The following is a 15,024-nucleotide window of genomic DNA, read 5'->3' as shown; positions in this document are numbered from 1 at the left end:
TCGGGTTCTTAAGTTGCGAATCAAAGGATTCGCGGAATCAGACCTTACACAGGACAGAGTCGACCTGTAGTGAACCGCGGCGTTTGTCATTCATTACGACTACGGATCCGGCAAAGTACGAACTTTTACTCTCCAAAGCCTGAGGGAGTCAGTGAGTTTCCCAAAGAGACTTGGGAAAAGACAGTTAGGGTGTTGCGGCAGGTTTCGTTGAGCGCGAAACATACGTACAACCGAGCCTTGAGTTTCTGCTGCCCGGCCTGCTAAGTGGTAATTCAGACGTACACAGATCCAGAGGGATGCTGTGCAGTCGGGAAGCACGCCTCTGTAATGAGGACGTCAGTAGAGAATCTCAAGCTTGAGATCAACAACCTTCGAGCGCACGGAGCGCACTCGTTGTACGAGTCCTGGCAGACTTGGAGCACGGGAAGGCTCGCTCCGCTGCGCTCCAAGAGACCATGGACCGAATGCTGACCGCGGCTCTCTCTGAAGGGATCACAAACTTGGCCCTGAATCCGGCCTTCATGACCCCCGACCCCACATACTCAGTGATTGTAGGTGACCACATCATAAGAGGTTGCCGCGTGAAGGTATTGGAGACCTTCGGCGGCCTCGAGGCGTTCGGCCTACGGAAGACGGAGGTGGACGCTCCTATGGCCGAGTGCAGATGGGCAGAGGATGTTCTCTTCGAGATCCCGAAGCGCGGCGTCAAGGTCGTCATCGCTGCTGGCGCCGCTGACACTAAGACGGCTCAGACTAAACTCCTTCCGATGGAGTCAGCGCCCGCCGAGATCGCGGAACGACTGTCAGAGCTATTGGCGTCGTGTCCGCGAATGAAGAGCAGTGCGTGGCTGACAATGCTGCAATCCCTAACCCCCTGGGGTTTCTCGCATTCCCGCGAAGGGTTGCACAGACTCAAAGCGCATCTTTCGGCCAAACTCAATACATTTCCGTCTCCCTTGGAGGAGCAGAAAGCAAAAATAGAGGAGAGGAAAGCGAATTGGGCCCAAGAGAAGGCTGACGCGTCCGCTATGATAGAGGCTGCCAGTGCGGCCAAAACTCAGGTCCTTCCGAAGAAGAACCAGAAAGTGGAGAAGCATGCCCAATTACTGGAGCGCAATACGGCTCAGTTACGGGGACGCACCAAGCTGGCGAAGAGACGGATGGCTGGTAAGAAAGACAGCGTTCAGTCTCTGAAGCAGGAGGCGGATGAAGCGCAGGGGCGATTCAACGCTGCTACTGCAGCTGCAAGAGTGGGGCCCAGTCAGGCCCGTCAGGACTTTCTAAGAGACAGTCTAAGAAAGGTCCGGAATTCCGTGATTGGTGGGACTGCAGCTCACCTAAAATTCCCGACAGCATGCAGGGTGTCGATTCGGGTGAGCGTAATGGAGCAACGGGCACTTGGTGAATGAGGGGACTTGTTAAATAAATGCATTTTTCAACACATGAAAATTGGTGTATTGAATCTGTACGGAGGACATGCTTCCAACAGGGCCTTACTAGAACAGGAGGTCATTCGGGGCTTGGACATAGACATACAGTAAAAGCTCGTTACATCGACCCCCACTACATTGAATTTTCGTCAGAGCGGATTTTGAGCCCCTTTTTGTGTGGCTCGCCGTAGACGCAATGTTGAGAAAATCTCGATAGAACGAATTTCATTCGAGCGAAAAATTCATATCAACGAGTCCCATGGACCGGAAATTTCTGGCGAAACAGCTCGTTTCTACTAATTCCGGTCGTTTTCTACCGCTCCGGCCATGAATCGTCATGCCAAGATTCGAACAACGCGAATGAGATTCGACGTTGTGAGTGCAAGCGAGACTTCCGAGCGCAGAATCAGCTGATGAGCGAGATATCAGTTCGGCACGGGCACGGTTATGCTGCTCCGCGGGAAAACTGTGCGAAATCTTTAACCTTCGGTGGTGAGGTCGGGAATTCGAACTTGAAAGCAGGCCGAAGCTCTCTCGCCTCGATTGAAATCCGCGACTTAATCCTGCCCCTCTCAGCGAATGGCCTCACAGCGCAAGCCGAGGAAATCGTTTTCGTTGGGGTTCAAGTCAAGAATTCTCGAGAGGGTGGGGTCGGGTCAAAAGGATATCGGCATAGCGGCCGAATTCGGCCCAAGCAAGTCAACTTTACTACGACTTCCGAGTCGGACTAATCAGGTATGGAATCGAATACCGTATTTCTTCTGAAAGACTGCTATGCCCGTTCATTTTTCAATCTCCCCGGAGGGTGCTGAGGTAAAAGTTCTGCACGGATTCCCGCGAGCAGTCGAGTCCGTCATTCGTGGATTGAGCTCACGGTATGACACACGAATTTGCATTTGAACTTCCGACTTTGAACTAGCCGTCTTTGGAGCCGGTATCGAGTCTGACTTGATCCAGAGATATGCATTTACATGGAAGCTCGGTCGCTCGCGCTGGGAAATTGACTCTGTCGAGATGACTGGAAACCTTCCTTCATTCCAGAGAGATCGAAGCGCAACACCCGGCGTTCCCCCACCGAAGGCGATCAAGACAGAGCGACTCCGCGAGCGGCGGGTCGATTTCGAAAAGCCGACGTACCATTGAGCTGCATGCGTTACCGATGAGCTAAATGTAATACTGCTGCCTGGTGCCTATCGTCGGAGCTTCTTGATGGGCAGCATTTCAATAAAAACGTGAGCGAGTGCACTGCGAGTATTGGACTTTTTCGAGCTGGTCCCTGATCGCATGCTTGATACGCGAGCCAGGCGACTTGCAGCAGCAGTTTCCATCGAGGCGTGAAAAGGGAGCTGACGACATTCGCGATTGCAAAGGAGAGTTCACGACTGGGATTCCCATTCACACAGGCTTGACCCCGTAGCGCTTCCGGAGGTTGTCGCCACCAACATCCTGGTCGGCATTCCTCGGATACCTAATTCGAAGACTTTCTGGTGTTTTCTGATCTTGGATCGAGTGTCACAATGGCAGACGTTGAGCTTGTCCGGACGCAGAGTTTCGAAGTGGGACCGCGATACAGGGACCTTGTTTACATTGGTGAAGGAGCCTACGGAATGGTCGTGTAAGTATCCGTTCATTTTCAACACCTCCGTAATTAAAATAGGATGACCCCCTCCTGAACGGAGCACGAGTAGAGTGTTCGATTCGTCAGAGTCATAAATCACTTGTCGAATCACGGAGTGAGCGGCGGTTTGGATGGCGCCGTGTCACTCGCGTGTCCAGCGGCACGATCGCAGAGCTAGGTTCAGCGAATTCGAATAGTATAAGTACTCGACCAGATATTCGGCGAGCCTGGTTGAATTGCGACTGGTCTATTAGCGGAGAAGAGAGTTTCCGGACCCATTTCCTACACTTTGAAGAAATCGCCGGTCGAGGACAGGAGAGCCTCATGAAATCATTTCGAAGGCCTTGAGCGCAAGACGATTCACGGATTCGGAGCGCGCGGCTCGACTGGCGGCGAACGTCTAGGCTTCCGATCTGGTCGGCTCCTTATTCGGCGTCGTCGGTGAAGCTGCGCAATCAGTTATCGAGGGAGCCCGATGGAGCGACCGATTTCTGACTGTGAGGAAACCACTTGCGGTCGCGATCTAGTGCCCGAAGCATATTCCCGCGAGCTAAAATAACACCGTGGTGTCTATCGAGATTCCGTCCACCGCGAATCCGGAGCGTACTCGAAGTTTAGGCTCAAACTCGATATCGCGTAGGGATGTGCCAGTATAGTACGATGAGCTCAGAACGAGCGAAGGCGATTTAATCGAGGAACAGAACTTTCGGGTTGAATCTAGATTCGACGAGTCGACCCAATCAATGTAGGAGGAGCCCACGGCATTGACGTCTTCGTGAATGTCTATCGAATCCTGGTCGGCCCGATCCCATTCATGAGTCGGCGGGAGTTCTCGGGAGCTCAGCTCGAGTTCATCGCTTCAGACTAGCATACAAGAATGGCCCTCATGCGAGAATTTGGATCATATATTCTCTTCACGTTCCAAACTGCTCCCTCGTCGATAGCGGATGGGCGGGACCTGCGAAGTGAGCGTACTTGGAACGTTCCTCACCAGGACTTCGACTAGTGGACCACTCCATCGGTCTCATCTCCCAATCTCTGAAATTCAAAAGAGGTTTTCATGTTGAAAGTAGCGCAGGAGGAATGTTCCAATGTTATGGGTTGGCAGGTTGGCACCCATCAATCTAGAACTAGCGCGTCCGGGGAGACGAAGCTGCCCTGATTATTATGCCGCAGGTGGATGGTCTGTATGTTGTTTGAGGGTCTCTCCATCTGAGACTCATCTCGCTGAGATCCAGCGCTCAGTCGGCGCATAAGGTACGCTCCAGGAACTCAGGAAATAGAATCGGGTCATCGTGTCCATCATCTTCTTGCTAGTACATACAAATATAAGATTACCCAAATAGTACTGGGACCTCCAGTACTCATTGAATAAACCCCCCCCCCGTCGCTAATAATAGCTATCGGAGAAAAGTGAATAATCTTCTGATTCCCCTCAGTCTGGGGGGACTCTGTGACTGGGATGGTCCCTTCAAGCGTCGCAAGCGGTCTCCCCGTAAAATGCGGACACTCTGTTTGTCGGCGAAGGATCGTCTATCCCAGCTTCTCCATTCATTGTCACGAACGGAGCGATCGTCGATCTTTCCTAATACGCCCAGTCCGGAGTAGCGAGAATCTCTCCTGAATTCTCGGAAGCCTTCGACACGACGGCCGTCTCGTTACCAACGCAGCTCTCCGACTGAGTTAGACAATCCGGTCGGGTGGGACGACAGCAGAAATCGCCGATGCGAATCGGTTCTAATGTCATTCCGTACTTTCCTCTCACTATTCCGTGACGCGTCTCCATGCAAAAAAAACGCGGCTCCCGGGGCTTCGGTCGCCATACGGAATCAAAAATTTCCAGGAGCCATGGAAACCTTCCACGGAAGCTTCCCGCCGTGGGTAGGAGCAGGACTCGTGAGTGGAATTCAACTCCTTCCGCCATTGTGGTCTCGGGAAATCCGATTCGCAGAATAGCTCCACGAACCATGTGTCGTTCGAAGAACGCTTGTGTAGGTATGGGCTCCATGATGGGTAGAGATTGGCCCCTGTCTAAAACGGCTGGGTTCTGGACCCTCCGACGTGCTTCGTAAGCACGCTGAGCTCTTCGCGGTAAGAGGGAGAATATTTTCTTACGCCCACGAGACTGACGCGCAGTACAGTCGACATTCTAAGTAAGCAAATACACAGAGCAGACACGCGAGCCAATTTATTGCTCTTAGCAACGTCCGAGCTCATCGCACTACGCGAATCGCAAACGAGGGGCAAGAACTCCTTATTCGGATGTATGGCCATTCTTCAGGAAAAGAGACAGGACAGATATTTCATTGAGATCGTCCGCTTCAGACCAAGAACACTGGTCGATGGTACGGGAGTCCAGCGGGATTCCACGGAAAGAGAGCGGCCTCCCACGAACAGCTGTCTAAGTTCTCAAGGGTCAGCTCGGCAGGATGAATCCACTTCCTTCTCCGGCAGAGTGATTTTGCCGAGGGAAGAAGAACTCGTCCTTGCTCAGCCTGTCTTGAAAATACATGAAAGAATTTTACTTCCAGGTCTGCTAGAGACACCACAACCAACGAGAAGGTTGCCATCAAGAAGATTTCCCCTTTCGAACATCAGACTTATTGCCAACGAACTCTGCGAGAGATAAAGATTCTCACACGATTTCGGCATGAAAACATCATCGATATCCGAGACATAATTCGAGCGCCCTCCATTGAACAGATGAAAGATGTTTACATCGTCCAGGTGAGTTCCCCCTGGTGTGTGCGGTGTGCTCCTCGGATCACAGACAATTGATACGGAGTTTTGTCACTGCCGGCATGAAAGAAGCCGCGTGGGACGTCTCCCGCTCCCTTAACGCGGGGAAAGCCTCTCTTTCTCTCTGTTCATCGTATGAGACCCACCTCTTTACTCATGTCGGAATTTCTATGCCGACTACGACGGAATACCGATTTTCGATAAGATGGGACGCATCCCTCATTCATTTCAAACGGGGCCGCGTCTCACACGCTGGGAAACATCGTGATATTTAGGAACGAATGGTCTCAATCTCCGAGAGTCACAGGAGCAGTGATACGGCTTCCGAGGTGGAATAATTCCTCCCGAGTTTCGGTTCCTCATCTTTGGGAGAATGGATTAAGTTCTTCTTTCCCTGCCCAATCAGACACTGAAGGATGCTCAGGAATTCCTAGAGTCGGAATCTTCCAATACTAGCTCGCGGTACTTGGGGAGCATCCATATTCCAACCACAACACTTTAGTGCCCTCGGCCGCTAAATATTGCTCGCGGTTCCGGTTTCCGTCGAGCGTGATCTCATGGGATCCTAACCTGGGACGGGGTATGATACCCAGGAGAAAGGAAGAAGAACGAATATGCATGAGGGACTAGCAGGAACTGAATTTCCTCATATGTAGCTGGACAGCGCTTACCTCAGGCTCCATCCCGCGGCTTTGTCATGGGGAGCTTGCATGAATTTCCTTCGGTGCTGCGGCCGCGAGGCCGAGAGCCGGGTGCAAGGGGAAGGAGGAATTCCGCGATTCCCCGAGGCAGATCCCTCGTGACTTCATGTTTGATATTCAGCCTCAGCGAAGGGCGATTTTCGAACTCGAATATTTCTCTTATCTTGCAGTGCTTGATGGAAACGGATTTGTACAAATTGCTGAAATCCCAGAGGTTGTCGAACGACCACGTCTGCTATTTCCTCTATCAGATTCTGCGAGGTCTGAAGTACATACATTCGGCAAACGTCCTCCATCGTGATCTGAAGCCTAGCAACCTTCTGCTGAACACAACTTGTGACTTGAAAATATGTGATTTCGGACTGGCCCGTGTCGCTGACCCCGATCATGACCACACGGGTTTTCTCACCGAATACGTCGCTACCCGGTGGTATAGAGCTCCCGAAATTATGCTTAACTCCAAAGGGTTAGTTTTGGTATCTCCTGGCTAAGACTGAAAAATTATAAGAATTCGATCTCCTCATGCGACACTCCCCTCCTCGCGTGACATGTTCGACCGAGCTTCGAAAGGCCACCAGTCTTGAATGCTTCTCTCCAACAGCTACACGAAATCGATAGACATCTGGAGCGTGGGTTGCATCCTGGCCGAGATGCTATCTAACCGCCCGATTTTCCCCGGGAAACACTACTTGGATCAATTGAATCACATCCTCGGGATACTCGGCTCTCCTTGCCAGGACGACCTGAACTGTATCATCAACGAGAAGGCTCGGTCTTACCTACAGAGTCTGCCGGCCAAGCCCAAGGTTTCTTGGGACAGGTGAGTGGTGTTTTTCGGCGCGGATCGCAAGATCATCGACCCTAAGCATTCAAGACCTATGAGGATTAATTCATAGGATCGCGAATTCGACCGCCGCCGGGAAGCTGGAGATCTCGTGCGATCGACGTTTCCGAACATTCGTCAGAAGGCCTCGAAATTCAGCATCCAGACATATAAGGCTCAAGACAACACTGTCTGTTTTCTAGGCTGTATCCTGAGGCAGATCCGAAAGCTCTAGACTTGCTCGACAAGATGCTCACGTTCAATCCTGCGAAACGGTAGGTTCGAGATATTTTCCAGAGGTGATGATCGAAATCCCTCCAGAACATTCTGATTCTTGCCGTGTCGATGATGAGAAGCTTAGCGCTTCCTGAATTTTGCAGTATCACCGTTGCGGATGCGCTCGCTCACCCATATCTCGAGCAATACTACGACCCTGCCGATGAGCCCGTTGCCGAGGAGCCGTTCAAGGTCGAGATGGAACTCGACGACCTCCCCAAAGACAAACTGAAGCTCCTTGTTTTCAACGAAACAAACGCATTTAGAGCGCGGAATGAGGGCGCCCGCTAATATCTCGTTGTTGATCTTGAATCGGGATACCGAGGACGGCATCCCAGAGTCTGACTCGTTCTACGTTCGGGTAATGGCGCTCTCCCCTCGTGGCGATCGTGCGGTTTTTCATACGGCTGTCCTTATCGCTCGAGATCAAGAGGAGCTCCGCTCGTTGCTCAATCACCGCGTCCGAAGCATCGATCAGTTTACGCTTCACCCCGCCCCCCCTCCGTGCCGTAACGAGACGGCCATGTTGAGCAACGAATGTGTACATCTGTACATTTCTTCATTGTTGATAGTGCTTCAGGGAACGTATTGAAGTCTTCGAGTCGCACTTGGATAATTCTGCACGGCCAAGCGCTTTTGCTTCGGGTATGATGTTCCCCAATAATTATTAAGAGTCGTCATCAGTTTTATTTGGAGTCGTCGAAGACTGGTTCGAGAGGTAGGATACTCAACCCCCGTCTTGCTAAACTGAGGAATACCCTCGAGTTTTTTATCAATTAGAGCTCCCGCCATAAAGCTTCAGGTTCCCGCTCGAATCTGGCTACTTATGCGAAATCTCGTCTGAATCCCGCATTCCCCTAGCAGGACTCCTATGAACGGACGCATTCCCCGGACTCGAACATCAGTTTATTTATCTCGTTGGACAGATCATAAATATTCTATCAGGGTGGCCAGTCGTTAGAGCTTGCTTACCGTCTCGTCGACTCTGGAGTTTTGCGCAGCTATAGATGTCTCGATCGAATGTGAATTGTTCCCGGCCGCGCACCCGATCAGAGCCGCTTTCGTCTTGGGACCGTAGATTCGAGGGAATTCCTGTTTAACTGGCTAGCATTTGAGCGCACATATTAATTTGACACGCTTGGTTCGACTCCGAGAAAGCAGCAGTAGCTCCCTTCAGGCTTGTCCTTCCGACTTCGGAGTCGAACAGCAATCAACTGCACATCGGAGTCCAGAGAACTCGTTAGTCGGCTTCCTCATGCATCCGTCCCTGGATGCAAATCGTAGTCTCTGAGGGCGAGATACTGTTACTCGATATCTCAGCATCTTCACTGCACGGCGCATGATTCGGCTTCCGCTACCATAGTCCGCTCGCCCATCCACTTTCAGATATTGTAGAATGCATTTCACCGGATTATTCCGAAATTCGTCCGGATATATATATATTTATATATAAATGATGATGAATAAAATTGACTTTCTCCCCTTCTGAAATACACGGATCTCGTTTAGGCTGTTCGCGAGTATTCGAGGAGGTGAACATGGTAGGCGCAGAGAGAGATACGACGGGACTTAAGTTCATATCATGTCAGGATTTCCTTTCAACAGTTCCCACAGCTCGCATGCCTTCGAGCGCGTCCCCATTACTGACGAGATGGGGCTGCGGGGGCGGCGACATGAACTAACCCGTCTTCCTTCCAAATTCTGGCAGGCTAAGATCCGTGATCTCCTTCCTCGGATATCGCACATGTGTTCTCCATGACCCCGGACAATTTCCTGAATGTTCGGCGCGAAACAGGTCAGCCTCGAGCGGGGCCCACGGAGACGCCCGGGGGCACTCTGTCGTCTAAAGGACCTGCTTCCCGAGGAGAACTATTCGATCGCATTGATGCACGACGCGACCCGGATCTGGCAATCGAATGCCGAGTATCGAAATTCGTCACCCACCCATCGGTTATGGCACCGACGATGAATTTCGCCCTGCTCCTCCGAGGTTGTCGAGGCAACCGTCGGGGTGTACTGCATTATTCACCATTCAATACAGGCTACATAATCGATGACCAAGTGCTTTTGTGCGTCGACATCAATGAACTCATACTTTATTCTCAGCTTTCGAGGGTTCGCACAGGCACGGCGCGATAGGGCGGCACTCCGCAGGATCCATTCCACAGCGGATTGTTTGAGCGTGCGTTGGCGGTCGTTCCCTAAAAATTTCTCCCTCTTGCGTACAAATCGACAATTCATCAGAAGATTGTGAGCAGCGCGAACACCCCGTAAACTAGCGCGCACGGGTATAGGACCAGCACCTGCTGGTGATCCATTGATAAGGCCGTCACGAAAAGTTTCGAGGCCGAATACGCGCACCAGATGACGGCGACCAGGGCGGACGCGGTTCCTGAATAGAAAGCAGTTTCAGAGAACAGGCTCGAATTCGAGAAAACAGCATTGATCCACTACTGGACCATCTAGACAGAAATCGAAAGGGTTAAGGTCTAGAAAGGAGAAGCTCACCAACTGTGCCCTTCAGGGATATCACAATCGAGATTCCCGACAGGAGAACCATGGGCAGCAAGCAATATCCTAGCACGGATATCGTTGTTCCCACGGATATGCCTTCCTGAGACATGAGGTTGAGTAATGTGTACAAAGACAGCGTACCCACGAGTCCCAGGCCGTATATATACCTGGAGGAACGACATGTTTTATTTATGAAAAGAGGGGCCGGAAATTTGCCGAGGACATCATCAGAGAGACTCAAATTGATTTCCGACTGAATCGCTTCTTCGAGGATCTTCGTGGTCAACCTACCCAAAATGTATTTTCCCTGCCAGCATGAGGAAACATCCGAAAGCCATGCAGAATACCAAGGGACCAGCTAAGTCACATTCATTCAATACGTTGGCTTCGCTTTTCCGTAAGGGATTCAGGACCGCCAATGTTTTATCCCATATGTGGTCGATGTTGATACCGAGCTCTTCGAGGAGCGGAGCTTCGTCTTCGTATTCTCCTTGTTTCTGAAACGATGATTTTGCCTTGTTATCTCCCAAGGAGTCGTGGGAAAGGACACCTTGAGCTCTCTAGTATTCTTCATCGCGTTCAATCAACTCACGTAGTCATGGGTCATGTTACTAATGTCCGGAGGAAGCGGTTGATGTGCAGATGGGTTCCCGGACCAGGGATCGTAATACATTGGGGGCGGCATGGAGTCCATTCTGAGCGAGTGGAATCTATGAAATACGGTCGTAGAGAATTGAATTCACTGACAGTGCTAGTTTTCCACGAGAGTCAGAGAATTCTTAGTCACGGGAGTCACAGGAATGCCCCTTGTTTGCCGCTTAAATGGAGCCGATGAGTATGCCCCGGGCTCCGGACTCCGGGATTCAAGCCTCGAGGACGATCAAAAAAACATATTCCAGCGACTGTCAATGCTCCGATCGAAAGGTCCGAGCGGAAATTCGGTGAATGACAACCGGTGTCTCGTGAATCGTCGCCACAGTCACGTCTGAGGCGTGAGCCGGAGATTTAAGGAAAACTAGTCCCAATACCTGAGAGAGATCGAAAGGCGAGGATATAGTGTCTTTCCGGAGGATATCTGAGAAGGAGCAACAACAACACAGCTGGTTTACACTCGGTTCTCTGTGCCTTGTTGGCGCTAAACAGACAGGTTAGCGATTCTCGCAGTCCCGACGAGAAGCTTAGCTCAATGGCGCTTATTCAGAGAGCCGTCTTTGTTGATGTGTATATCCACGACGCACCCGAAAATCAACTGGGACACAGAGATGAGCGCGGACGGCGAGGATATTTCGATGCTCCGATTGGAGTTCCGCCAGACATTGATCTTGCCTTATCACCGCTTGCGAGATTCCATAGCGCCCTTGTGCTTGCCGATGAGGCTTCGCGGCGGATCAGACCGATGAGGTCGAATATATTTTTATTTTCTCGACGATGTGGAATTCTGAAGCGATCGTTCCCGTCGTTCCATCTCTCGCACTCGGACGCGTGGGAGGACCCGGAATCGGATCGCGGTGATGATCGTGACGACAGCCGTAGACCTAAGAGAGATCGGCGAAAGGGAAAAACCGCGAGCCACGGGAGCAAAGACAAAGTAGACGGGGCGCCGCCGACAAACACTGAAGACTCGTCTTCGTCAGGCGGCGACCACGATAAACCTTCTGTGAGCGATGTTATCGGAGCCAGGTACAACACAAGACTCGTCCTGGCTTATCGTATCATTACACTCACTCGCCTGGATCATGCCAAGGCAAGCCTCCACCGGGCGCGCGATTTACATCACCGGCGGTACACGGAGAAGATTCTTGGGAGGGTAATGAGGCATCGCTCCTGGCAGGCTTGCGAAATTTCTAAGACAACTTCCTGTCCGTCCTGAAGTCTCCTGTGGATAAAGGCAAATCGACGGTGAGCGGCACACCCGAAACCTCTGATGGTACCGCGGCCGCGGAACGATGACTATTGTATTGCGATTTCTGTCTAGGAACCGAATCCGGGAATCAGGAAACTAATCAACCCGGAGAGAAAGCGACGTGTTCCGACAGCGGGCGTTCGGGACATCCGACGCGCCTGCAGTTCACCGCCGTCGTGACCAACAATTAGAAGCGGTAGAGGTGGATCGATTACGTACTAGACTATTCGAAGCATCATATCGGTGGACGAGGCCACTTCATCATGAAGCCTAGCCTCATACTGAGTTCTTTGTTCGCCAGGGGGCAATGCATACCCCCAATGTAGGGCAATGAAGAGTGCAAAACTTGTACTTCATGCGGAACCAGTGGAAAGATGACTGACGTCTGCGACCGCGGATGCCACATCCATGTTATTTGTTATCCGAAAATTTTTTACAACGGCGCGGCGCAGGGAGCAGGCGCGTATTCGGGGGGGGGGGCATTGGCCCCCAATTCCCATGACTCATTGTGCTTTCCAATCTGCTGAAATAGAATGAGACGCTGAATCCATATCACTCATTCATGGTATATACTCGCTTCATCTTCCTGATTCCATTCTGCAGGGGGAGCAGGGATCAGAGCTTAGATTCACACGAGGAGCTTCCGGACTGCACTCTCCGTTCGGCACCCGGCATACTGTTCCCAATATTGCTCCGACATATCCTTCAGAAGTCTCCGAATGCCGAGGTTCGAGGGCCGCTGAAGCAAGAGATTTAGTAACTCCTCGACCCCCTCCCCAAGAGCTGCAGTCATCATCTAGATCTGGTGGACGACTTTCTAGGCTCCGACCTTCGGGAAGGCAAAGCTGGATTTGCCCGGATCAGTGAAGCGCTCGCAACGAGGAGCGAATTCCGCAAGTCCCTATATTTTCAATGGGATCGAGAATCGACTGTAGATTGGATGCTCTGGAGTACGTTTGCCCATCATTGAAGGTCTCGCTTGAGAGTCCAAGTAGCCTGAGCAGCTCGAAATTCAGAATTATTGTCGTCTCGCTGTGAAACGCGGGGTGGGAGGAACCCCGCGGTTCCATGTAGACTATCTCGGTTCGATTCAAGTCCGGTGCCGCAAGAATGGGCCGTACCGCCCCGCGCCTGATTATCATGGCAAGTTGGATTCGGTGAATCAGTAATTCCCAGCATCAACACTGACCTCTACGTCGAGTTTGAGCAAGAAACCCTCTATCACGTGGGCGACGTATTGGCGGGAAGGAGTCGTCGAGGAGAAGAGTGGCACAGCGAGGGGCATAATCGCTCCGAGCCGGCAGATGTATTCAGCTGCGGATCGCGGATTCCCCGAGATGCTGAGCTTCTCTGCTTTCATCTTGAGCATACTTTGCTGGCGCGTCGGTGTATCTGCAACTTGACAAATGGAAGGAGATCGAGGGTCAGGGGCGTGGGATTTTTTTTTCGGGGAGGGGGAGCTCCCCCGTGCGTTTTCTCACGCAGTCGTAGCTGCTATTCCCTACTCTCCGTTTTTCTGTGTTTCATCCGTCTTCTCCGTGATTTCCCTATGTCCCCCGTACTCGCCGAGTATTGGATTCGAACCAGCAACCTCCCGCTTGACGCGACATGGGATTTTGCCGAAATGGTTCATTGTGGAGTCAGAGCCGGACTCGGGCCTCTATTCCATTCATTTAATTGTCTGATACAGCTTTCACGCCGGGGAACCAGCAACCATGGAGTAACATAGTGTGAGCCGTCAGAATATAGCTTTAACCGAACAAGTTGCCAGAACATGCATGGGTCGGACCTCGCGTGAAGCAGCAGATGGAGCAAGTGGTAGTTTTGCTCGAGCGCTACAGGCGTAACGATTCCCATCAGACCGAGCGCTCGTTCCCCTGTCGGATGCCGACTCCCTACTCGAGTATGCTATGTACGTCATGCATCCCCATTCGATCTCACGGCAAGAGGGTTTCGATAACAATCACATTACACCCCAGTCGAAATCCCCCCCATTTTCTTTCGATAGGTGGTTATTTAGTCATTGTATTACGCTTCGGGTGTATTTCAGTAAAATACACGCTCGCAGTGAACCTACCTTACAATTAGTCCGCGCGACAGAATGGATGAGAATTTCGATCGATAGCAATGAACCTGATCTCAAACTTCAGCTCAACTCTTCACGCCCAGCCGCTAATCTCGTGTAATCAGTACTGACTGGGCTTTCTGAAAAACCGCTTCACCGGGCAACCGCGGTTCTTGCCTGCGGCTCCATGCGGTCCCCCGCAGACGCCCCATGTTAAGTGGGACCGCTATGATTGGCGCAAATTATCGCGGTCCTCTGGAAAGCATAGTACCGACTCTTCGATGGACTTCATGCTATCCCATGACTCCACTCTGCTCTACTCTATTACGCAACTGCAGAAACTGTCATCTTGCGCTCTCGGTATCGATCTCCAGTGTCAGTGTACTCCGGTCCTCCTGCCTCCGCAAGTTGTACAGTAAAAGCTCGTTACAACGACCCCCATTAAAACGAATTTCTCGTTACAACGAACAAGGAATTTCTCCTCCTTTGGCCAGCTCGCCATGGGGATAGTGTTGAGCGGCATTCGTTACAGCGAAAACTCGGTACAACGAACCAATTTCGTCGGTCCCTTCGTGTTCGTAGTATCGAGCTTTTACTGTACTCGAATCGCGACGCCATCTTGCGATGGTTCCAGCAGGGGGGAGAATTGCGAACGTCAGCGGGGAAGTTTCAAGTCATGGAGCCCATCCCGGGATTCATCGCGCTCGAAAACTTGGTGATGGCTTTACGAAATGAAACGCACCGTCTTCTTCTGAGCCGTCTCTGAACGAATTTTTGAGAATACGGGTCGCTCCTGGGGCTCCCTGATCCACTCAATCACGCGAGTCCAGTGCCTATTCGTGCAGGACATCAGAGTGATTCTTCCTGATGCATCAGAAGATTGAGTATCGCACATGAACCACCATCGGTGTCTTTCATGTAGCCTTCAACAGGAGACCACGACTGGTGGAGAGGA

The 15,024-nt window shown here is 51.6% G+C and overlaps 2 protein-coding genes across 3 annotated transcripts; one reads left to right on the top strand and one right to left on the bottom strand.

Moving 5' to 3' along the window:
• Positions 1 to 2,615: 2,615 nt before the first annotated feature.
• On the top strand, positions 2,616 to 7,970 carry LOC100904811 (mitogen-activated protein kinase 1). 2 transcript variants are annotated; one of them, XM_018640147.1, is made up of 7 exons: positions 2,616 to 2,662; positions 2,834 to 3,045; positions 5,580 to 5,775; positions 6,659 to 6,954; positions 7,090 to 7,308; positions 7,515 to 7,586; positions 7,692 to 7,970. In XM_018640147.1, the coding sequence occupies exons 2-7, from the start codon at positions 2,948 to 2,950 to the stop codon at positions 7,876 to 7,878; spliced, it is 1,068 nt and encodes a 355-aa protein (XP_018495663.1). In that variant the 5' UTR covers positions 2,616 to 2,662; positions 2,834 to 2,947; the 3' UTR covers positions 7,879 to 7,970. The 2 variants fall into 2 exon arrangements, with proteins under 2 accessions (XP_018495663.1, XP_003744842.1); XM_003744794.1 differs by lacking the exon at positions 2,616 to 2,662 and having other exon boundaries at positions 2,723 to 3,045.
• Positions 7,971 to 9,652: 1,682 nt separating this feature from the next.
• Yip1d1 (Yip1 domain-containing 1) lies at positions 9,653 to 10,805 on the bottom strand. The gene is made up of 4 exons (XM_003744793.1): positions 10,694 to 10,805; positions 10,393 to 10,598; positions 10,096 to 10,268; positions 9,653 to 9,979 (listed from the first exon to the last, which is right to left on the bottom strand). Exons 1-4 carry the CDS (start codon positions 10,793 to 10,795, stop codon positions 9,828 to 9,830), a joined length of 633 nt encoding a protein of 210 aa, XP_003744841.1. The 5' UTR covers positions 10,796 to 10,805; the 3' UTR covers positions 9,653 to 9,827.
• Between the last annotated feature and the right edge of the window lie 4,219 nt (positions 10,806 to 15,024).

This window comes from Galendromus occidentalis, unplaced genomic scaffold (genome assembly GCF_000255335.2).
Source record: "Galendromus occidentalis unplaced genomic scaffold, Mocc_1.1 scf7180000077475, whole genome shotgun sequence".
Classification (NCBI taxonomy): domain Eukaryota; kingdom Metazoa; phylum Arthropoda; class Arachnida; order Mesostigmata; family Phytoseiidae; genus Galendromus; species Galendromus occidentalis.
Note: the sequence above shows the minus strand (reverse complement) of the source record. Positions and strands in the feature narration are given on the sequence as shown.